Below are 24,398 nucleotides of genomic sequence, written 5' to 3'. Positions count from 1 at the left end.
ATTTACTGTATATTTAAAAAATACTGTTTATTTAAAAGTTTTTTTTATAATTTGTATGTATTTATTTCATTATAAATGCAAAGCAACACCCTGGAGGAATTGACGTAAGCTTAAATAGTAAACCGCGATAGGTAAACCACGATATGGCAAGGGATTACTGTACTTCAGGAAATGTAATCCTTGGTTTACTATGCCTGTAGAAAGAGACAGGATGGTCAAAGCTCAAGGTTTTTGTTTCATAGGTCTGCTTGAGCATGTCTGAACAACATCTGCAGTGATTACCAAGCTGTGTTCTATATAGAGGAAAACGAAAATAAAGCAACTGTCTCGATATGCTTTAAGATAGGAGTCTATCATTTACACTAATTGATAAAGTAATACGTTGCAGTACCCGCCCTGAAGCTGTAATCCCATATTGAAATGTCTGGCATTGCATGAGATACACCCCTTCCACTCCCATCTGTTATAGCTAAACTTGCTCTTATGTGCCAGGAAAACAAGAGTTAAGTTTTTCCTCGACATATAACTGGTTAGAAACTATGACTCATGTTTTCTTGAGAAAGATAATCAGAGCAAGAAAAGTAAAATTATTTTTGGAAAAGATAGTAAAAAAAAATATAATATTGTCGGTTAAAAAGAAATTTTCATATCTATCTAGCCGCAATTATCATATAAACAAGTCTATTTTGAAGAATATGATAAATACTGTCTACTGATATTACTGAGAAAGGGAACCCTGGGAAAAACATGATATATTAAAACTCCACCCAAAGAAGAAAGAAAGAAAGAATAAATAAATTAAGGATAATCCATATTTTCTAGATAAGCGTTGCAGTCAGAGATAGAAACCAGTGTTCTATATTTTAGTGACATTTTAAGTCAGTTGAAGAAATGTTAATGTTAATGTGTAAATATTTCTTTGGTTATCATGTAACACTACATCTTGTTGATACCTGTTAAATGATGCTTTTCATGGCCAGAAAATTGGTTTGTATATATAAAAAAAATTTTTGGAATCACTTTAAAATATTTGTTGAGATATCAATTATGCTTTATTAATATTAGTCCATATCAGTTGATCTGCTTATCCAACGGTATTAGGAAAGAGTTGTAAACAGTAACAAAAAAGAAAAAGAGGAAAGGAAAGGATACAAAGCAGTGAATTACTTTAGGATAATTTACAAAGATTATGGTTTTGTTTTGGAGATTTGTTTTGATGATTTTTCTTTTCATTTCTATCCCTCTATTGTCAGTAAAATAAGCATTTGTAGCAGGCTGAGATATTGGTTTAAGAGGTTGTGTTGAGTTTGTTATTCTTTGAATGTTTGATTAACTAGCATGCCTCAAATAAATCTGATTGCAGCTATTTAATAACATCAGTTTATAAAATGGCAGTGTTGACAGTAATAGTGATAATCAGTTTCCTTCTCAAGGGGATTGTGATGATTATTTTCTCTCTTTGTGAAGTCTGGAGATCGCTCAGTTTCATAAGATTGAACTAAGAATTCATTTGTTTTCTAAAAAACAATTGTCCTTCTCAGAGTTACCAGCTTTAATTGAATACTAGATACTACTTTCATGTTAGCTTTGATTTTTAAATCATTATTTCTCTTATTTGTCTTTTACATAACCAATTTATTGTTTCATTGGCTTTGATCAACTCTGTTCAGCAGACAAATACAGATAATGAAATGAAACAGGATGTCAGTTTAGGCTGAATTTCATTGTTCAATCAACTTCCAGCCTTGCTTATTCCACATTTGCTATTGGGTGCTATTTTAAGATTTAAGACAAAATATGCAGTTACTATTTTAATGAAAATGCTACTTTGTTGAAAGATTTATCCTCTATAATAAACATAACCACTGATTCCACAGACATTCTTTCACTGTTTCATAAAATATTTTTTTTTTTAGTGTTGATGAAAAGAAAAGGTTAAAGACACACTCATATGCACATATTTCAATATGACCTGTAAAGGGACTGAAGAGAGAATTTTAGAAAGCCTTTCACAGGGTCCTCTGATCCCTTATCTGGTGATCAATGAGGAAACTAGGGATAGATAAATGGTTAGTGAGAACTGTACAAGCCATGTACAGGGATGCTGTCAGTAAGGTGAGGGTTGCAACGAGAACAGTGGAAAATTCCAAGTAGGGGTAGGGGTCCACCAAGGATTAGTTCTCAGCCCCCTCTTATACATCATAGTCCTCCAGGCAATAACAGAAGAATTCTAGACAATGCCCCTGGGAGCTTCTCTGTGCAGATGACCTTGCTCTAATAGCTGAATCACTATCAGAACTAGAGAAGTTTCAGGTGTGGAAGCAAGGTCTAGAATCGAAGGGTCTTAGAGTCAACTTAGCTAAAAACAAAGTCTTAATAAGTAGGAAGGCAGACAAACCACAAATCCCTTCAGGTAGATGGCTCTGCTCGATCTGTAGAAAAGGTGTAGGTAGAAACTCTATAAGATGTACCCAGTGTAAGCAATGGACACATAAGAGGTGCACCAATATCAAAGGAAGGCTATCTGTGTGGCAAATGCTCAGGAGCAATAAACACTGAAAATGTGCAGAGAACAGCTTCCGTCACATTCCAGGAGGAAAACTAGAAGTAGTTGATAGTGTCTGTTACCTATGTGACTAAGTCATTCGCGGGGGTGGGTGCTCTGAAAGTGTAGCTGCTAGAATAAGAATAGTCTGGGCAATGTTCAGGGAGCTCCTACTTCTGCTGGTGACAAAGGGCCTCTTGCTCAAAGTAAAAGGTAAACTGTATGACGCAAGTGTGCAAACATCCATGCTACATGGCAGTGAAACACGGGCCGTGACTGCTGAGGACATGTGTAAGCTTGTAAGTAATGAAGCCAGTATGCTCCACTGGATCTGTAATGCCAGTGTACATACACGATAGAGTGTAAGCGCCCAGAGAGAAAGTTGGACATCAGACGCATCAGATGTGGTGTGCGTTAGGAAGGGCATCCAGCTGTTTAAACTTTGCCAGATCAGATTGGAGCCTGGTGCAGCCTTCTGGCTCACCAACCCTCAGCCAAACCACCCAACCCATGCCAGCATGGAAAGCAGACGTTAAACGACAATGATGATGATGATAAATTCATTGAGCGAAAATGATAAATTAATTAGCTTGTTCTTGTAAAGGAATTGAACTGTTGATGCCATAAAAAAAGAAAATTCTTAAGTTAGTATGCTGACGTAATAGCATAAAATGAAGAAATTGACTCTACAATGAATGTTTATAAATTATTAAATTGTTCATTTATTCCCATGAGAGAAACAAAAAAAAACTAGAGTAATTTATCCATGCAAAACTCAAACCTACTTTTCTGTTTTTGGAAACAATATTGTTTTCATTTTTAAATACACACTGTATTTCTTGGGTGAAACTGACTTTTATACATTTACTTTTGAAAACTGGATTCTTTTGTCTCATTATTTACACTCAGTCATTTATTCAAACTAGCAGGATTTGAAAATTCCATGTCTTAGAAATGTTCTCATTTTCATTTTGATGCATAACATTTATAGATGTTCGTAACATGGTTTCAGTATGTTATTTTGATTAAGCCTTTGGTTTTGCTCTGTGGTGAAGGTTGTTAATATCATAAGAAATTGAACTTTTCACAAGTATTAAGATTGTTGGATAAATTTGTTTGGTCCTCCCCACCCCCATTTATTTTAATCCTTATTTTTCATCAACAATTTTAACGAATCAGTCAGTAATATATCTCTTTCATTGTTCATAGCTACTTCTCAACATTATCCTGGTTTGTCAATGCCTTAATGGTAATCACCGTGTCTTGACTCGATGACTTCAATTAGCCATATTTTCTACAAAAAAAAAAAAACCATCTGAAAGCACTATATTAGGTGAACATGGAAAGTGTGGTAGATCTTCCCATCTGAGCTCTTGAATAGGAATTTTGGTTAAACTAGCAATATTGGGAGTGAGCATTGTCATATTGAAGAAGTACACTATTTTACTGACTGGATCATTTTAGCTAAGTGCATTTTCAGAACATAAAGCTCTGCATTGATTGTAGGTTTCAAACATTTTGTAGTGGATTAGCCCTTTCCAGTCCCACCAAACACAGACCTTGGTTTTGCATGGATACAACTCTGGCTTGAGTTAAGATGTTGATTGCTTTTTGTGATTGAGCATTCTTTTCTTTGCTTCATATTGACATTAAGATACCATTTTTCATTGCTGGTGACAATGCAGTGAAGAAATGCCTGTTTCTGTTCACGAGTAACCTAATATTGAGTGAAAAATTTGCAGCAATAGAGGAGTGCTAGAGTTTGTTTCTTTTGTCCAGAGCATGTGGCACCCATGCACCAAATTTTTTGACCTTACCCATCAAGTGAAAGTGACAGGTGACCGTATCATGGGAGCATCCCATCCACTGGATCAATTCCCCTGAGGACTTGTTTGCGTAGTCAATCCTCATTGAACTGAACAGGTCAGCCAGAACATGGAGAGCTTGTGAGGGCAAATTTCCCTACCTTGAAGCGTAAAAATCAATTCTGTGCAGTTCTTTGAGTAATAATACTTTCTCTGTACATAGCACAATTTTCTAGAGTGGCATTCATAGTTTTGTAACTTTGATTGAAAGCAAAGAGAAATTGGTGTTGAAAATGTTAATTTTATCTTACTTGGCACTCCTCTGTTATATGCCTAAATAGAGGTAAACTTTATTTAAATTTCAAAAACAATAAGCAAAAGTTGTACAGGAAGAACAAGAGTTACAAAAAAAAAAAGAAAAAGAAACCCATAGAACACTGATACAAAATATTTTTTGTTAGATAAAAAAAGTTTTATACACTAATATATGGAACAGTGGCATAGTGAATATAAGTTTTGATTAAGTGTCAGATGTTAAGTGTTTTCGTTTACCTGGTGGATGTGAGTTCAGTTCATAGGTTAGTGATTTGATATATACTCTGGTCCAAGCAGAATATATTAGTGGCATCACCAGTTTAAGTGTAACTAATATGAAAATATTCCTGGCATGGACAATGGGATATGGACTGTCATCTACTCTTTGTTTGAATAAAGGGTTTAGTTCAACATTATGAACATATTGCTGAGCATGACAAGCATTAGAAGATGGCCATATAATAGCTGAAATATTGTGACTGTGACAAACCAAAATGAGGACACTTAAAGTATAAGATTTTTTTTATCTCAGAAATTATGTAATTTGGTTGAAATCACTTACTTAACTTTTTAAGATAGACAAGAACTCCCTAATATTTTATCTGCTTTATGCCAGTCCTTTGAAGTTTGCATGGGTTAGGTGGATACTTATATGAAGAAGCATTTTATGACTAAATGCCTTACCTATTGTGAATTCTTATCTTGTTTTCAAGGGATTTTTGTTATTCCTCTAGTCTTCAAAAGTAGAGCAATGGGACATATCTACAGGAAACGTAAACACATCATTTTACTCAAGCATGTGTGTGTGTGTGTGTGTGTACACACATGCATGTGCGTGCGTGCACGCACACTCTCACTCTCAGAGAATTGGCAACTTAACAATTTCTGTCTATTAGTTTCACTCACAAAGCATTGGTTGGCCCAGGTTTATAGTAGAAAACATTCAGGGTACCATGCAGTGAGGGAGAACTTGAAACCTTGCAATTGCAAAGTGATCTCTGTAACTACATAGCCATGCTTACACCTGTATGTGCATGTATTTTCAACGAATATATATATGTGTGTGTGTATATATATATATATATATATATATATATATATATATAGTACTTGTAAAATGTATCTAGTTTCAGAGAACATAGTTCAGGTAGATTCGCTTGTAACATTTTTACATACCTCTTGTTATTGTTGTTGTATGCATTGCACTAAAAATGTTTAAAAAATTTCTGAGGATGTAACTTGTCTATGTTTCAGCTATGCTCTCGATGTGGTGTGAGGAGCTGGGAAGGTTATTGTTATTAAGACATCAGAAGACACGCACGCCTGATTCGGCTAAAAGCCCAGGCATGCATCATCAGTTGCAAAAGAATATGCCTGCTGTACCTCAAAAGTAAGTCAAGTTTCTCTTTTACTTAGTTGCTTATTGTTTTTGTTGCTGCTTTTGTATTGATTTCTCACTATCGATGTTCTTTCATTAGTCAGTTGTCTACTTATTACAATTCTTGATCAATATGCATTATTTTTCTTCACTTGCCAACTTCTGCACAAAATATAACCAGCATCAAAATGCATTATGCTGCCTTTTGTTAATGTCAGTAGGTTTGTCACAAACCCACCCTAGATTCCAGATCACCTACCATTGCTCACTTTGCAGATTCCCTTTAGGAATAATCACATCACTTGCACTGATATAGCAGAAAAACTCAGCCACCTTTTTGCTCAATATGAACATCACAAATGAATTTCCTTCTTATACAACACTTACTTTTTACCAATCCTGTACAATAGAACAGGCTTATATACAATTTAATTACAGTGAGCCGAGCATTTTACTTTTATTTTCTGTTGATAGTAAACTTTCAAAACTTTTTAAGAAAATTTCCTTGAAAAGTTATGTAGCATGACTGATAGTGTTTTCTTCTCATTGATTTTTAACTATGCTATAGTGCTAGAAATTTGTTGAGAAAGAAGCATAGATGTTATTTAGCTTCAGTTCTCTAATGGCAAGTGGATCTATAATGGAAAGCATTTTAGCCACAACCAGTCTGGTTTGTTCCTTTCTTTTCTTTTCCTCTTTTCAGGCATAGTATATTTAGGACTATCATATCCAATGTGTTGTTCTATAAAAAGAGAAAAAAAACCTCTAGCTTATGATATGAAGGGTATTTAGCTGCTATTTCTCACTAGGTTAAGCAGTCACACGTAAGTGCCCCTGTTTGTCAAAGCAGGTATAGCTGATTAAGTTGACACCAGTATATTGCTTATATTTAATTTATTGACTCCTGGAAAAGAAAATGGAAAGCAACTGATGGAATTTGAATTCAGAATGTTAAGAGAACATAACCAAATGGAAATTAATAAACTATCAAGCTACTCTTTCTCAGGCCAGGAATACTATGTTGTACAGCTGGCATTTAATTCAACACACCAAAGAATATATCGAAAAAAAATTTTTGTTACCAAAATTTGCTTAGCAAGAAATTTTCTTAAGATAGTGAAACTGTCATCAGGTTGAGCTTACTGAAGTTATTGGAAACAATAAATATCAGAAACTTTTATTCTTTATTCACTATTTTTTAAAATTATATGTGTCTGCCATAATATATAAGACTTAGAAAGGATATATTGGGGAAACAAAATAGATGTATAATAGCACTGTTTGAAAATCTTGAGGATGCTTTAGTTGAGTTAGCAGTTATGTTAAGTAATTGGTTTAAAACTGTAGACATGTCTTTATTTTTCAAGCTTTCGTTGTTTCATTTAAAGGCTACAACAAAGTTATACTCTTTGAGCTTAAGAATAGTTAGCTGTAACATTTAAGTGGGATTTATATGTTATATTTATCAATATTTATATCTATAATTATCTATAATCGTCTGAAGCTATATTGAATTTGAATTTAAGCTAGACTTCCTGATCAAGTACTCAGTACTGTCTCTACTGTTTTCTTGTCTGTAATGGAAATTTTATTTCAATGTAACTTACATTTTCTGTTTTTAACTCACATGTATCCTGCTATTCCTGATTTTGCTGTTTATCTTCTGATCTGAGGTTTTTGATGCTCTTAAATTTAAGTCCTTAAGGAAACTACCTGAAGTCTGTCACCTAAGAAGTCTTTACAATAATATACATAGAATGTGGTACCGCGATACTTAGCTGGTTGTTCACTATGTTTCTGTCTTCCAATCCATTGTTCCCTACCCTTTTTTTTTTGTAGCCATTCAAACTAATTCAGAATCTGGTACAAATGGAATCTACTAAATCTATTGGGTTGGCAAGGAAGTAATTTTGGGTTTTTAGCGTGAAATAAAAGTCATTATTTTTTCATACAAAGAATGAACTTTAATCAATTATATATTTTCCATTTTGCTCGATGACCTTTCTGGCAACTTTATGATTCTGCACTCATAGAACTTCTTGTCCTTATCAGCCAAAAACTGAAGCAAATGCAATTTCAGGTCATCATCATTATTGAAAGTTTTACCAATCGAAGAATTTTGCAAACTTCAAAATAAATGGTAATCTGATGGTGCATGGTCAGGTCTATATGGTGGATGTGACATCACTTTCCAACCAAGCTCCAATAATTTTTCACGATTTAACAAAGACATGTGTGGTCTATCGTTGTCATGGTAAAACACGATTCCTTTATGATTTGCCAATTCTGGCTGTTTTTCTTTGATTGCTTCCTCCAGTTTCATTAGTTGTTGACAGTAAACATCTGAACTGATCATTTGGTTCCTTGGAAGCAGCTCAAAATACACAACACTTTTGTAATCCCACCAAATTGACGCCATGACCTTTTTTTTTTTTATGCAATTCAGCTTTCGAAGTGGTTTATGCTGCTTCATTACACTTGGACTATGATCATTTTCGATTCATGTTATTGTAGACAATCCATTTGTCATCACCAGTGATGATTGGTTTCAAAAAAGAGGTTGATTACATTGCATTTGAGATGCATATCGCAAATATTGATTCATTGTGTGAAGTGAATCTTTTTCAATTTATGTGGAACCCAAATATCGAGCTTCTTAATGAGTCCTAGATATTTTAAGTGATTTTTAGTTATATGACAATCAGATTTAATTATGGCTTTGATTCGGTCATCATCACCTTCACTAGGTCAACCAGAACATTGGTTATCTTTGAGTGAAAAATCTCCAGAACAAAATTTTTTAAACTATTTCTAATATGTGCATTCTGTTAGGCAGTCAACACCATAAACTTCACATATCTCTTCGTGAACCTCAGCAGCTTTCTTGCCTTTATGGAAATAAAAAAAGTAAAATATGGTGAAAAATGTTCATTTTTGCACTCCATGTTAAAATTGACATTGAACTAACAGCTGCAAACAAAATTACATGCAATTTGCTTCTAAAGTAAGCTCAAAGTAATGGCTATCAAATGTCAAAAGGAAAAAATCATGACATTGACAAAAATCATTAAAAAAAAATTGTAACTCTATCTATTTGCAAAAAACGAAATTACTTCCTTGCCAACCCAACATATGGGTTTTGAAGTAGAATCAATCTAAGATCAATAGTATACAAAGTATGAGAGAAGTTGCAACTTTGAAATAGGCTGTATCTTGAGTATATTAAAATTAAACTAAGACTCCAGTAATCAGATCAGCTTCACATTCATTACTATAATTGTTCACTACAGCTTGGCTCCATTGTCTGTTAGTTAGTTATTTTTTCTCCTAGAAATTCATTTCACTAAAGTCAAGATAAGACTTGTGCATGTAAAGAATCTTCAACCTGATTTTTAAGAGAGTGAAAGCTTTTCCAAACATGTTTCTGCTCGCAACTATTCCGATTATATCCACTTACGAAAAAAATAAATAAACTAAATGAATTACACTCATACAAATGTCCTGGTACAATGATACAATAAAGTTTGGAGTTAGCAGCCACTTTAATAATGTTTAAAGCAAAAGCAAATTTTACTTTACCTACCTGTTGTACTCCTTGCCTAGCTTTTGTTAGTGTTTTCATTAAGTAGATAGCTAATTAAATATCTGTTTGTCACTCAATAAATTCTGTCAGCCTTTTCACATAAGATTTTTATTTTTATTTTTCAAATTACTGGCCAGAACAGTGACTGAATTTTGCTGTTTTGATTTGTCTTTTTTACTCTATATTTTCTTACTTTATACTATCATAATGAACAACTAGTTTCTCACATTTTTCAAATGGTTCTTAGAGTAACTGCTTCTTTTTATTTGAACTCTACATTTATTTCTCATACCAGATATTGCTTTTAGTATAATGAAGTATAATAACGGATTATTTGTTGGAGTTTGTGTGTAGATTCAGAAGTAGTAATATTTTTATTCTATCTGCTAGAATCAGCTTAAAGTAGAACACATGTTAACTTCATGCTGTAAATAAAGTTAACTATTATGAGTACATCCTGCTGAATTTATTAAAACACACCTTTAAAGGCAATGCCCTACATTTTCACTTTTCACACTATCAACTTTTCTCAAACACATTTTCTGACACAGATAGCCAACTTTACAAAGGTTACACTGTTTTCCAGTTCCTAAATCTGTTTAAACAACAGTTGTCTTTTTCAATAACATTCTTTATTGAATAGAAGGCGTTAAAATAGGATGATTTCACTTGAAGAGCTCTGATGAATTGTTTTGTGATAATTATAATAAAAGAAAGAAAGAAGGCAAAAATATTGTCTAGTAATCAGAGTCTGGAAATAAAAAAGAAATACCTTACACCTGCAGAATATGAGTGTATATGTTGTACACAGTCTTAGATATGGTTTCCACCTCGGTATTTTTTCTGCTTATTCAATATTCCAATAACCCATTAAAACAATTATATCAAGAAAATTTGCCTTTAAAAAATTGCTTTATTTTGATTTCCATTTTGTGTAGTAAATCTTATAAGTCTAGCTTAGTAGCATCTGTATTTTGTCTGTCATTACCAACCTATAATCTTATTGCTTTAAATTTATCACCAGCAGGGTTTGTCTTTGATATTAGTCTGTTCTTGCTATCAACTTTATATCTTCCTATGTAAAATAATGATTGCTGAAATTTCTTCACTTAAGTCTTAATATATTTTTTTCAGCTGGGAGAAATTTTGATGTTAGCTAGCAGCATTTCATTATTTAATATTCTTCCATGTTTATCTTCTATCTTTGGACAGCACTTTCAGAATATATTTATTTATTTTTAAGATGATTCCTGAAAAGTAGTGCAAAGAAAGATTAAATACTTCTACACTACTCCTACTCCTACTACTATCTGTTAGCTGCATAGCAAGCACCAGCTATAGAAATGGATTAAAATTATAGTTGAATTCTCCTGAATATATATGTTAGTGATGTTTCAAATGTGTTAACTCTACCAGAATGTTGGAGAACTATAAATAATAATCATAAGAAATAAAAAGAAAATGAAGTCAGATTGGGATCACCTGTCTGCCTGGTGTTGCAGGAGTGGGGTTGGGGAGAATAGGCAGTAGGGTAGAAAAGGGAACTGCTTGGCAAATCTAGAGCTATGTTATCATTGATGAGTGGTTAAATTTCCTTATTTAGTGAAAATCTTTATTTAACCTATAAAATATAAACTCTTGTAAATACAAACAATTCGACATGACAACAGTCTCACACAAATACCATACCAATAGATTGGATAGACTAGCTTAGGAAAAAAGATGAGATGGTCATGGCTGGGACACCTTTGATCATAAATTTGCTCAACCAGAGCTGCCTGGAGCTGATCTCTTAGTGGACATCAGTAAATAAAGAAAAGTTGTTCTTTGAATTAAAATTCATTTCATTGTGTAAGAGAAATGAGAAATGAAGCAAAATATTATGACAATTAAATCCTATTGCATGTTTATAACTTTGATTACTGTACCAGTTAGGCAACACAAGTTCAATTCCTACCAGATATTCATTGATTATCATTGATATAACATTATATGTGGCGTATTCATAAGTTCTAGGAAGGAAACAAATTTTGTCCTACAGTTATGTTTCTTTTCGTGATTAAAAAATTTTTTTTATTTATGTTCATAATTAAAAGGAATTGTATTAATTACATGAAGGTTGTGACTGTAACAAGATATTGCTAGTTAGAAAGTTTCTGCCAGCTGACCAGCATGGCCCTCTTTAACCATTAATTATTTTTGGGTGATAAACAAACCTAGTATTCTATAGCTACTACTCCAGGATCTCTTGTATGCTAAGTTCTGCTGTGATGTGGGGTTTTTTTATCTTCTTATTTGAGAAAAAGGTTGTTCCAACTGTGGTATGTTGTACTTTCATTTTCCCATGATTCATAACCTTGAACTAAGACTGTACATTGAATACTTGACCAAGATAAAATCTCAGACTATTGTTTTGTGTTTTTTTAATGCAACACTCATTTAACAATTGGTAGAATCTTCCCATATGGGAAGATGCCAGGATCAAAGACTATATAGACTATAAGGCCAACCAGTTAACAGATTAGTGGAAATACCCCAGCTTGAGAGTTATTACAAAATTTCAATCAAGAGCTATGCTATCATATGTAGCTGATTGACCAAAAGAGGTGATGGCAAATGCATTCAGAAAATAAGAAAGTTTAAAAATAGGAGATAAACATTGATCATCCACCTGCCACCAATAACAACAACAATAACTCTTGTTAGATCATTACTTCACCTAGTGTCACAATGACAGTCCCAGGTCAACCTCATTTCGACCACATTCTGAAGCCATATTTTTAAAATCAAAACTGCTTTGAAAATCTATCTTCTGTTTAAATCTGATTTTGATATAATAGTCTCCTATTGTATATTGTATGAGTATGTTCTATTCCTTATGTTAACATTCTTAATTAATTAATTAATTAATTTATGGTTGCCACAAACAGTGGCATTCCTTTATGATTGCATAGCTTATTTTAAATCCATATTGCTATTTTCCATGCTGCATGTATTACTTGATGGGTTTTGAAATTCATGTACTTTCACATGAATTATTAGAAGAACATGAGCGCATTCTATTCCTTTGCTCACCTTTGAAGTATGTGTTTCATTTTGTTTTGTTTCTAATGACAACGACCAAGCATAGCAAGTACTTTACTTCAGCCTCAAGTATTTTTCCGTGACTATGAGGCAACATTTTAAAACCAATAAGTTTTAAAATATTATGTTGAAACCGAAACAAAACACATGAACTCTTTTATGTTTATGAGTGTATGTATGTGTATTTTAAGAGATCTAAAAATAGAATAAAACATCTGTAATTAAAACAATGAAGACCTGATATATATTTGGCAGAGTTTATGTGTCTGAATAGTGGTCTAAATAATGTCTGAATGACAGCAAACTTCTGTTGTAAAGTCTGCCTATCTAGATGGCCTCAATATCTGATTTGTAGGCTTACTGAAAGTTATATAGATTATACATACATCTCTTGGGGATAGGGCTTGTGCACTTACTTGAGAAATCACACCATTCATATATAGATGTCGCCAATCATGCAGTTTGTCTTCAATATTTAAATACTGAAACATAAGCATAAATGTGTTCATTCACTTTGGAGTATTGCTCATGTCTATGAGATAGTACTGCTGTGACATGCACAAATATCTTACACTTCTTCCAAAAGAAGGCCATTTGACTGACTGACAATTATTCATTCACCAAAATACTTCAATCATTGATGTGCTGTATTCTCCCATTGCTTTGTCTACCACTACTGCAATTGCCTTTTCTTGTTTCATTTAGCTAATTAATATACTGTCTGCTAGCTGGCCCACATACCCTGCACACCTCTTCCTTCTTTCCATTGCCCTCACTATAACATAATACCTACTGGTACTTGTGTCAGAGTTTACTGGGATAAGTTGAGCTGGCTCAGTCATTAAGTTCACAGCATCACAACAGAAGCCAACTACCCTTGGCAATTACAAACCTCAACACAGAGGTCGCAGTTCAGATAATGGACACCTTATATGTGAGAACTCGATATTGATTCAAAATCAGATCTAATTATAATAATAATCCCATATTTTCAGCTGTCCACCTTGCTTTTTATGCTATTTTGGTAGTAGTTTTAGTACAACTGTATCAGTTGAGTTCATCCCATGGGTTACCAGACCAAGATCCCAGCAAAAATTATAAACTTCAGAGTTTGACATAAAACCCAAAGATTCAGTTTGGAGGATTGTTGATATACATTGGCAAGAAATGTTACTGCAGACCACCCTATCTCAGTTGTATGCTTATGGGTGGAGACAGAAAATTTGAACTCACTGACCTACCACCCAGAACTGTAACCTTCTGACTCACTCTTCAGTCATGATCCCCCCACCCACCCTAGTGGTCTCCCACCAACAGGCATCAGCTAGATCAATCTCATCAGTTTGAAGGGGTCTGTAAAAACCATTTCACTCTGCCCTCCCTAAACAAAATTATTAATTTTAAGTTCTTCTGGATACCTTGCTGCTCACCTGGAGCAAATTAATTCTCAGAAAGATGACACACTTCTTTCTTTTTTTAGTTAATTATCAGAGCTTAACTTTCTCAGTATGCATGAATAATTTCATTGAAAATAACCAGCTTAGCTAATATACTTTTTCTCTCATTCATTGTGTATGTATGTGTGTGTCTGTGTGTGTGTGTGATTATTTGCACACATCATGTGTATATGCATATTTATGTCAGGTTCTAGCTCTATGTATATGTCAGGTTGGCAACACCTTTTAATCTGTGATTCAACTCAGGTAACAGTCAAACAATAGATTAGTAATGTGACTAAGCACTATTATGGCTTGTCTTAAGTTTTAGCAGTTCCTTGTTTATTAAAGTTAACCTTTTCACTCAACTAATCAAAACTAAATCAGGCCAACAATGTGGCTGTTGAGCAATCACTTTATCTCCTAGAAACAGCAGCCAATTCTCTTTCAAATTACAACTTACTGTCTTTAAATGAAACAACATAAATCATATAGTTATAGAAAAAGAAAAAAGATAGGATGGCCACAACTGGAGTGTTTTTGATCATATGTTTGATTATTTGAAGCAGACCTGGAGACTAAACAATAACAACTTAAATAACAACAAAAACAGCCTAAATCAAGCCAACAAGGAAGTCTCTATGTGGTCATATGATCTGCTGGAAAAGCAGTCAAATTTCACCTAGTCATTTTAAAAATGGAAGAACAGATTGGTTTATATAGTCCATGATATGACGACTCGAAATAAGGAGTGGTCATGGTTGGAACACTCAATATCTTGTATTGCTTGTGATAGATTTCTTCTTTTTGAAACGCAGTCGTGTATTGTCTTTGTATTATTTAATACATCCTTTTCTGAAGGGCTCTGGGGAGAAAAAGAAATTCTTTTTTTTTTTTTAAATGCTTTGATATTGGTTTAGATATGTTCTCTTTTTAACTTCAGATACAGTTATCATTGTTCTTTTAGTTGCAGTACATACAAAAGCCACTGCTCACTGTTCATAATAGAAATATGTTTGTGTTGCTACTGACAGAAAACTACTAAATATTTCTGTCTAGTGTAGCAGGCTTTGTTTAACAAAGATCAATTTCCTTTTCTTGCTGTTTTATCACTTTGTTCTTGCTGTCTTCTGTGCTTGTTCTATTGTCAGTGTTATTATGTGAAGAGCCAACTATAACATTCTTAGCCATATATTCAGCCCATAACTATTATTCCATCATTAGAATTTGAAAAGAAATGGAAAATATGCAAGTGAGCCAGTACAATTACATTGCAAATAACTATTTTAAAGTTGTTTTCTTTCTTTTTCTTTCTATCTTTATAATAGTCATAGTGATTGATAATAATTATGAGACAAACTTATTTTAAATCTTGTCTTTTATGAAGTTGACTCAGGTTATTAACATCACATAGTGTTTACTTTGGTCCTTTTTTTGCAACCTTTGATGTCTACCCCCCCTCCTCTTCAAAGGAATTATTTTTACCATAGTTTTTTTTTTTTCATATTATTCATTATAATGATCAGTGTTTTAGTGCTATTCTCAATTATTTGGTTTCATTGATTAGTGATATTGATTAAGCATATTTGCAAGTACAACTGGTTTGACAGTGTGAAATATTCTGTTTAAAATATTATATTCTCAATATTGGGTGAAATTTTATTGGTAGACAGGTGATAGCTATTTCATCAAGGATTTTTTTTTAACATACCTACTAAGGTGTAAAAGAGAGTCTGCAGTTTACTTTTTAATAATTCCGAGATAATAGTCATTATTTAATTAAAATTTATTCTTACTTTTAGTGTTTGATTAAGATGAGATTATACAACAAATATCTTATGACTGCATGTTCAGCAGTTTTGTCTTCATAACATTGGACTTGATAATAGAAGTGTATTTAGATGTGATAGAATTGTCTGACAAGCTTTTCTATTTTTAATGATAGAATCTTCATACACTGGAAGAGAATTACAAGTGAATTTATGCTCTTAATGCTCTTGTTTATTGAGAAAACCTAAACTATTGTAAACATTTTAGAAATGCCAGCTAATTGTGAGAAAAAAAAATGGAAAACTAACTTACTTTTTAATAAGGTAGATACCACCAACTTAGATAGTTCTGGTAGCCATGAAATAATTAGTACTGTTTAATTATAATTTTCTTGTTTCAAAGACTCGATTTTTTCTTTTTTCTTTTTACACTTTCATGCCTTCTTAATGTCAATGTTTTTCTATTAGCCTTTTAATACTGCATGCACTAAATATGCTAAAACTAACAATTTGTTTTAATTTAGTCTATTCTCCAAACAAGTCTATTTTCCTACTCCAAATAATGCTCAATATTGCACATTTACTGGGAGATACTTTCTTGGCAGATTTGATAAAGGTTATGCTTTAGTGATGAAGTCATGATTAGACCAAATTGTACCCAGTTTTGTCTCCTGTGTTGACCAGAATAATGAAAATATTAGTCATTGACTACCACATAATTACAAGTTTTTTAATGTTTTGTTTTTACATTAAATTTGTTAACACTAAACATTTTGGTTGCAATTAACACTTTGAAAGTGTAAATTTCTGCTCCAGAATTATGGAATATTCCTCTGAATCTGATGCTGATCTTGCTATACTTCAAGTAGCCAATAAATCTCCATATTTAGACAGACAAAACATTATTCCTTTTGCAATGAGGATAAGAATTGAATTCATGTTCAATTCCTTCTGCTTCTAGTGTCAGGTTGACCCAGCATATCTCAGACAAAGATCAGTTTTTCACTCTCCTGAGCTGCAGTCTACACCAGTGCTCAACAACTGGTATACCATGACACACTGGTGTGCCATGAGACGATGCTCAGTGTGCCACAGTGTAACCTGAATATAATTTTTTTCTCCAATATTTTGTTATATTTTTAGTTCAGGTGTGCTGCCAAATTTTGAAAAGAATATGTGTGCAGCAAGTGAAAAAAGGTTGTGGGGCACTGGTCTTACACTCTGAACTGAGCCTGGTATCCTGTACAACTGCTGGCTTATTGCTCCAGCAATCTCTAGTCAAAATCTGTTGTTATACTCTGGGTGTAAACCACAGTTTTATTCTAAACAGATATCTCTGTAATGTAGAGGATACGTATTTCTTTTTGCTTTTGCCTGATCATTTTTCTCAGGACAAGAAATTATGTTCTTCATAGGAAGACCAAAAACAAGTCAAGTGGGAAAATAATTTAAGTAAAACTCCAGCCAATATTATTGTTTGATGGGGAGATAATTTTAATAATGACAATTATTTTCTCTTTTTATTTCAATTTAAAAATCAGTTCTTACCCTATCTACAGCTAAGAACTTGAAACAAAAATTTAGTATCATAAAGAAATCCATTATTGACAGTAGTGACATAGAATGATAAAATTGTTATTTTATCATTTTTCTGACACATTTAATGTATCTATCCTGTTTTATCCTTCCTGCTTCTTAAAAGATATGAATCCTTTAACATATTTCCAGCCAGTTTTCATGAAGATTTTGAGGGCAGTCATTGTTCTCCTAGCTTCCTGTAGTTCATGTCAGTGTCAATATCAGATTGACCTCTTGAACTCTAACCAAATGTTCTCACCCTCTATTTTTTTTTCACTCTTCATCTCTAAACTTGGTGAATGATCCTTCTCATCCACTACATTTTTTCTCAGTTTTACCTCCTCAAGTTAAAAAAAAGAAGTTATCTTTTATCTTGGCTTCAGTGTTTACTAGTGTGTGTGTGAGATCACTGTAGCTTGTTTTCATCATGATTTTTTTAAAAATCTTTCTCAGCTGTAGTATACTTAGGACTACATTAGTGAATGTGTTCTTTTTTTGAGACTATGTGATTTCAGAGACATTTGGCTGCTATTTTTAGCAGTGCAAGTGAGCACATACTTAGCCTTTTTTTTAAACAGTCCCAAGTACTTCTGAAATATAATTCTAACTTTTTGCCACTTTTGCTCATTTAATACATCTGTGTGTGTGTGTGTGTGTGTGTGTGTGTGAGAGAGAGAGAGAGAGAGAGAGAGAATTAGCAGGTTTATCAGAACAATGAATAGAGTGCTTTGTATATTTGTTTTGACTCTGTTGCTCTGATTTCAAACCCCACCAAGCTCACCAACACTGGAGATGTGGAGAAGAGAGACTTGGATGTTAGTCTTCTATAATAAAAAATTTTGCCCAAGCTGACACACATGCAGATACATAGTCAACCCTCACTGATAGCAGCTCTATTTGTGTGTGTGTGTGTGTGTTTATATAATCTTGAGGGTGTGAATGCAAGCATTTTTGTGTGAAGAACTACTCTTCACAACCTAGTACTTCTGGTTGTGTACCATTGCACAGCACCTTGGGCAGTTGTCTACTATAGCTCCAGGCTGATCAATGTGGAAACTGCACGGAAGCCTGTTGTGTGTTTATGTATATGTGTAATAAGTTGTCACTCTGGAGTTTCCCCAATGTATTGTCATTTCTTTAAACTGGATAATGGATAAAGCTACAGTAGGGAGTCGGAATATAATTGGTTGAGTAAGATTGATATATATCTAGGTGCAGGCATGTTTGTTTGAATATGGAGTTCAATTCATTACCACATAATCTCTAGTTCTTTCACACCGCGTGGTACCTTGAGCAAGTGTCTTCTACTGCAGCCTTGAGTCAACCAATACTTTGTAAATGGAATCGGTTAACAGAAACTATATGGAAGCCCATCATATATATATATATGTGTATGTTTGAATGCTTGTGTATATGTCTGTGGTTGTTTATATTCCATGTGAGGGCATGGAAAGAACAATGACATTATAATAGCATTCTCTGTCCAAAAAAATTCTCCTTTGCCCCAGCAATTTTGAAGATGGGCTGAAAACCAATAAGTGTTAGCTACTGGAAAGGCATTCAGTTCTACTGCATACATTTTCATCCCATGCTAGCATGGAGAAATGGATATACATCCTGAATGTGAAGAAACTGATGATTGCCTCTTTTGGTGCCAATTAATTCATAGAAAGTTCTTAAACATGCTTCATTAGACTCCTCATCTGAAAATGAGGAAGATAAAGAAGTCATTTATGCTGCTGTCTATCTAGTTGTATATGGTCATATGCATATGTGTATAGTTAACTCTTAGCTTGTATGGGAACTCAGGTAATGAAGCTCTGAAATTTTAAATCATTAACCTGATATGTGTTAGAGCCTGTCTCTGTGAATGTGTTTTCTTTTGGCTACTCTTTCTATTTCTCACCGTTTTGCAATCTATTGTAAAAGTGAAGTATGACATTTGATCACATAAATATTAAAATGGCTAACTTTTTCTTACAGTTGTTGTCTGATACACACTTCAGATTTTGTGATCAAATCTCACTTATCTTTAATGCCAAATTCAACTTAATTAATGGTTCAAGTAAAAAGAAATATAATTGTTAAAACTGATAACCCTAATAATGATCTTGTTTGGTCAAGCAACTTATTGTGATTCATTATTCAAAGCATGTTATTATTTTCATACCTTTTTCTTGCTTTTTGTCCCAAATTTTAACAGGCAGCCATAATAGCTTTGTTCTAAGGTCTTCTATTTTGAACCACTGTTCTTCTTACTACTACTAACATGCAATCTCCATTCATGCTTCCTTCTTTTATTAACAACACTATCTTACACTCATTCAGTCAATCATTTGTTTAATTTCTCTTCAAATACTGCTTATTCTCAACCTTCACTAACATGTTAAAAGAAGTATATGCATGTTTAAATCTATTTTTATACATAAGAGCAACTTAACTCCATTATTGTCAGTTTGGCTTTCAATTTCTTCCATTCAATTGATTATAGGAAAAAAAATAGCAAGCATTAACATCAGTATCGAATATATTTTCTTGTGAATTTTGATTATTCACACTTAGCATTTGTATTTATATATGTAGATACATGTGCAGAAATACGCATTCCATCTATAACTCAATAATACAGTTTTGTTTCTATTTCCTCAACTAAATATCTGCCATTTTCCCCATTGCAAATGAAATCTTGAGAAAATTCTATTGTGGATATATTTTCTTATGTAATAGATATTGTTAAGAATTATCCAAATGGCTATATGAGTGGCATGTTCAGAAAAACTTTAAAATATTTAATATCTCATTTAATATCTTGTCACAAAATTCTCAAATAACCCTCAAAACATTTTATTTAAGGCTAACATAATTTGTGTTTATAATCTCACCAACTGTAATCTACAAACATTTATTTATAGAAGTGAAAAAGTATTGCCTTTATACTTCTTTTTTCTATCCTTCAACCCAAGAAATAGTTATGGTGTTGATTTTCAGAACCAGTCAAGGGGTTACATAATCCACTTGTCAGTAAGTAAAGAATAGGTTTAATCTCTGCTTCTCATCATCTTTATAGCTATAGGAAAAATATTGTCTTTGATACATCTCTGCATTTTTATAACATACATGTAACATGCAAATACCACCACAAATGTCATAGATTCTGTATCACCTTTCACACATAATAATGGGTCTATTTGATGGGATTTAAAAAAAATTATTCTTCCCTATATTGAACTGATGTGGTGTTACTACAACTTGTTACCTGTCTTTCTTGAGACCATCCATATATTCATGGAACTTGTGGGACTAATTTCTTCCACTTAAGTGAATCAATACTCTCATTGGTAAAAGCAATCAAAACAAATTTGCAAATAAACATTATATCTAAAGAAAATAGATGCCTTTTTAATAAAATTACACTCTGATTCTTACCTTCCTACATATCAAATATAAAAATATCGACTTACACATCCAAATGACAACATTATAGTCATCACCATCCTCTAATTACTGAATGAAGATTTGCTTGATTTTTTTAGCTTTTATCACTTTTTAATTTTATCCTTAAATTGTTCTGTTGCATTACTCTGGCTGAAGCTTTCCCTCTTGATATTTATGCGACTTTGTAATGCCTACTTTTCTTCACTCTTCTCTCTCTTTGTTCTCCATGGATGCACTAATGCATATAAGATTCTTCTGGTGGTATTATCTCTTTTCAGAATTAATATTCTTAGGAATTGATTAAATTTTGTAAATTATTCCACTTACTCTAACTCAAGAATTCTTCAAAGCTCTCGTTTTCTTGTTTTCCGTCAGTGGAAAAAAAAATGTCTTTTTTTTCTTTTGTCATTTCTTCTAATTGTAACCTAGAAACTATACTATTTATTCCATCTATAATGGAATCGTCTGTTTCTATTTTTCTTTAATTTAAATTTGTCAACGGAAAACCAAGAGCCTATAAAATCTCAAAGGCCTCACATCACCCTTAAATATTTTTCTGATATATATATTTTTTCTTGAACACTCTTAAGCATTCGATTTCTTTACTTTTTAGTGATCCTAATGCAGCATGGCCCACAGGGAACCAAGGTGGCCAAACTCCTCAGTCTCTCTCTGTTGTGACTACAGTGTGGGGTGTTACTCAAACCACTCAAAGTGGACCTTTTACTCACAGCACACCTGGCTACACTAACACAACTATGTCTACCCCAAATTATACCCAACAACCACAAAGTTTTGCTGGCAGTCAGATGCAAAAGGCAGCGTTTAATCAACAAACTATGCCATATAGAAGGGAATCAGCAAACTACAACCGCCCAAGGTAATTTTGCATTGTTTCTTATAAAATGTCTATTTTTTACCCCCATTCTTACACTTGTTAACCCTAAGATTATATATTTTATGTTAAAATTAGCTATGAAAAAGTACCATTTCTCTCCCCTATCTTTATTCTGTTCTTTAATTTTCAAAACAAATCCTCTTAGTTTTTCTCAAATTTTATTCTGATTTTTCTAAATTCACAAACCAAATATACTTTATATTCCATCAAGTTTATGAATCATCTCACCCTTCTTATTTAAAAATTTATCTTGAGAATATTTTTTCATCAAGTTGTTTGCATTCTAAGAATCGCCAATGGTTGCTTCTTTAGGATGCTGGCCTTACCAGCCAAAACTCCACAAAGACGATTGTCTTTCTGTTGCCCAGTCCAATAAGTAATAATAACAGAGAATGGTAGAATAGTAGGGTTCACTGCTGCAATCCTTAAATTCTCTCATGAACTCTTCAAAAGAAACATAATCTCTATTGACCCATTGATGGATTCTTCTCATAAAAGCCAGTTGGCTCTGCTGATTCTATTTGAGCAATAAAAATAAAGTATCAGTTTATGAAGTTGCAATGTTGGTTAACAATATTGTTACTGAGATTTTCATCTGGGTTTTCGGCATCGAGAGTTTTGTCACCAGCACCTTCAAGTAGAAATGTTCTTGACATCAAACAATGCTTACTCTACAAACATCTCTTTTTCTCATTGTTTAATAGACATTTTATTAACTAACAACTGCTGGTTTAAAAAAAAAAATGAAAAAAGAATTTAATTAAATATTTTAACTGAATCAAACCTGTATTTCTGGACAGTTGGTTGTTGTACTGATTATTTAGCTTTACAACTGCATCCATTTTGCTGCGGGTAGACTAAACTCTTTAGTCTGTAATGGCTGTGAGTAACAGAAAAACTTTGATGTAACACACCACTTTCATGGCTGCCACAGTTGTCAAATCTTTACTTTGCACGTAAGAAAATTACTGTCTATAATTTCATCTTGATAGTGTCAGTATCTTTGAAGAGCTGTCAAAATAGCCATGTTGTTTTCTTTTGAAATACATGACCTTATTTCGTTGTATGCCATGGTTTCTAATCAATCAATTCTGGTGAGGTTCTATTTAATTTTCTCAATATGTGCCATCTACCAAGTAATAGATTTTAACTTGCTCCATTGCATAATATCTGATACTATGTTGAGATGAAACTTTATTGGTCTTTTGATGGTTGCTGTACATACTGTAAGGTTTATTATTGAAGTTGTAGTTTGTTTTTGCTTCAGAAGAACAGATGATCTCTCTGCTTTAGAATCCCAGGGATAGAAATGTTATTAAAAAGTAAAGTTTAAAAAAAATCATGCTGCAGTTAAGAATTAGTACAGACTTTTTATAGACTTATAGAAAGTAACATATAGACTGTATTCAAATATATGTGTAGAATAATTGAATGATTAAGATGTTGGATTACAAACCCAAGTTCATTTTGTTTGCATATAAACAAGATACACAACATTGTTTGTCCTAGTCAACTTAACTGAAAATAGCCAGCACTACTGTTAAGTAATATATTCCGCTCTTAAAGAAAACTGGCTGATAAAAGTCAGACTTTAAAAGACTGTTCAGTGTTTGTTAGCTTTGAAAAAAAAAATGAAAATAACATATATACTCTTTACAAAGACAAACACAGATTTCCATACAACACGCATTTTGCAGCATACATGTCATTGACACCTTGGGCGTCTTACCTTTTTACTGTGGTTGGTTGACCAATCCTCTTCCTTATGAAGGATTCATTTTCTCAAGGGCAGTGTTGAATGCAGCCTCTCTGCTAGGTGATAAAACTCTTGTCAATCTTCAAGTGGGGCTGCTGTTGACAGCAGTGAATTATACTGCTCTGTTGTATCTGCTTACTGTTAGATGAACTTGGTTATTTATTCCTTAAAAGTTTGGTTGGAGGTACAACGCACAAGCAGTGTCAAGATATGAACTGCAAATTTTTTTTTTGGTTGTTTGGGATCTCAAGAGTTTTATCACCTAGCAGAGAGGCTGCATTCAACACTGCCCTTGACAAAATGAATCCTTGACAAAATGAAGAGGATTGGTCAACCAACCACAGTAAAAAGGTAAGTTGTCCAAGGAGTCAACAACAGGTCTGCTGCAAAATGTGTGTTGCTCTTAATGCATGTCTACACATGCACAATGCATGTGTATGTGTAGGATAATGTTTTTTGCTTATCAAAAGCCTGGTCATAGGTTGTTTCTAGCAAAGATTTACAGAAGGACTATCAGTGAAAGTAAGAGACTGTGAGTTAAATGTTGTGATGGTTTCTTTGCAGTTTTTACTTCATATATTGTAATTAATGTCTTCTGCTTAAACAAAAAAAAAGAGAAGAAAAATGCTCTTCCTTAAATCGTAGTTAATATGCTATGTTTGGTCTGTTCCAAAGGAATGCAGTTGCTTTCTACATGTTTAGAAAACTTAGCAGAATAGATAAGAGGAGCGTCTAAACATCTATAAAAAGCAATAGTTAATAACTTGATTCAAGCACTTGTTTACTCTTTTTATGTATTCAATCCTGTGAAGTAGA

The 24,398-nt window shown here is 33.1% G+C and overlaps 1 protein-coding gene and 1 long non-coding RNA gene across 11 annotated transcripts in view; one reads left to right on the top strand and one right to left on the bottom strand.

Annotated features, from left to right (window-relative positions):
* Positions 1 to 24,398, top strand: part of LOC115219411 (zinc finger MIZ domain-containing protein 1) — a 453,289-nt gene that overhangs the window by 399,020 nt on the left and 29,871 nt on the right. For 8 of the 10 annotated variants that reach the window (XM_029789607.2, XM_029789592.2, XM_029789576.2 and 5 more), the window contains 2 exons: positions 5,920 to 6,055; positions 21,542 to 21,808. In XM_029789607.2, coding sequence (XP_029645467.1) covers positions 5,920 to 6,055; positions 21,542 to 21,808 — 403 coding nt within the window. The remainder of the gene's footprint in view (positions 1 to 5,919; positions 6,056 to 21,541; positions 21,809 to 24,398) is intronic. The other 2 variants (XM_036507756.1, XM_029789615.2) reach the window with 1 other exon arrangement.
* Positions 1,207 to 8,376, bottom strand: LOC118765498. The gene is made up of 3 exons (XR_005001362.1): positions 8,044 to 8,376; positions 5,038 to 5,043; positions 1,207 to 1,225 (listed from the first exon to the last, which is right to left on the bottom strand). It is a non-coding gene; the product is annotated as an uncharacterized LOC118765498 (long non-coding RNA).

This window comes from Octopus sinensis, linkage group LG1 (genome assembly GCF_006345805.1).
Source record: "Octopus sinensis linkage group LG1, ASM634580v1, whole genome shotgun sequence".
Taxonomy (NCBI): Eukaryota; Metazoa; Mollusca; class Cephalopoda; order Octopoda; family Octopodidae; genus Octopus; species Octopus sinensis.
This window is presented reverse-complemented; position numbering and strand designations above follow the sequence as displayed.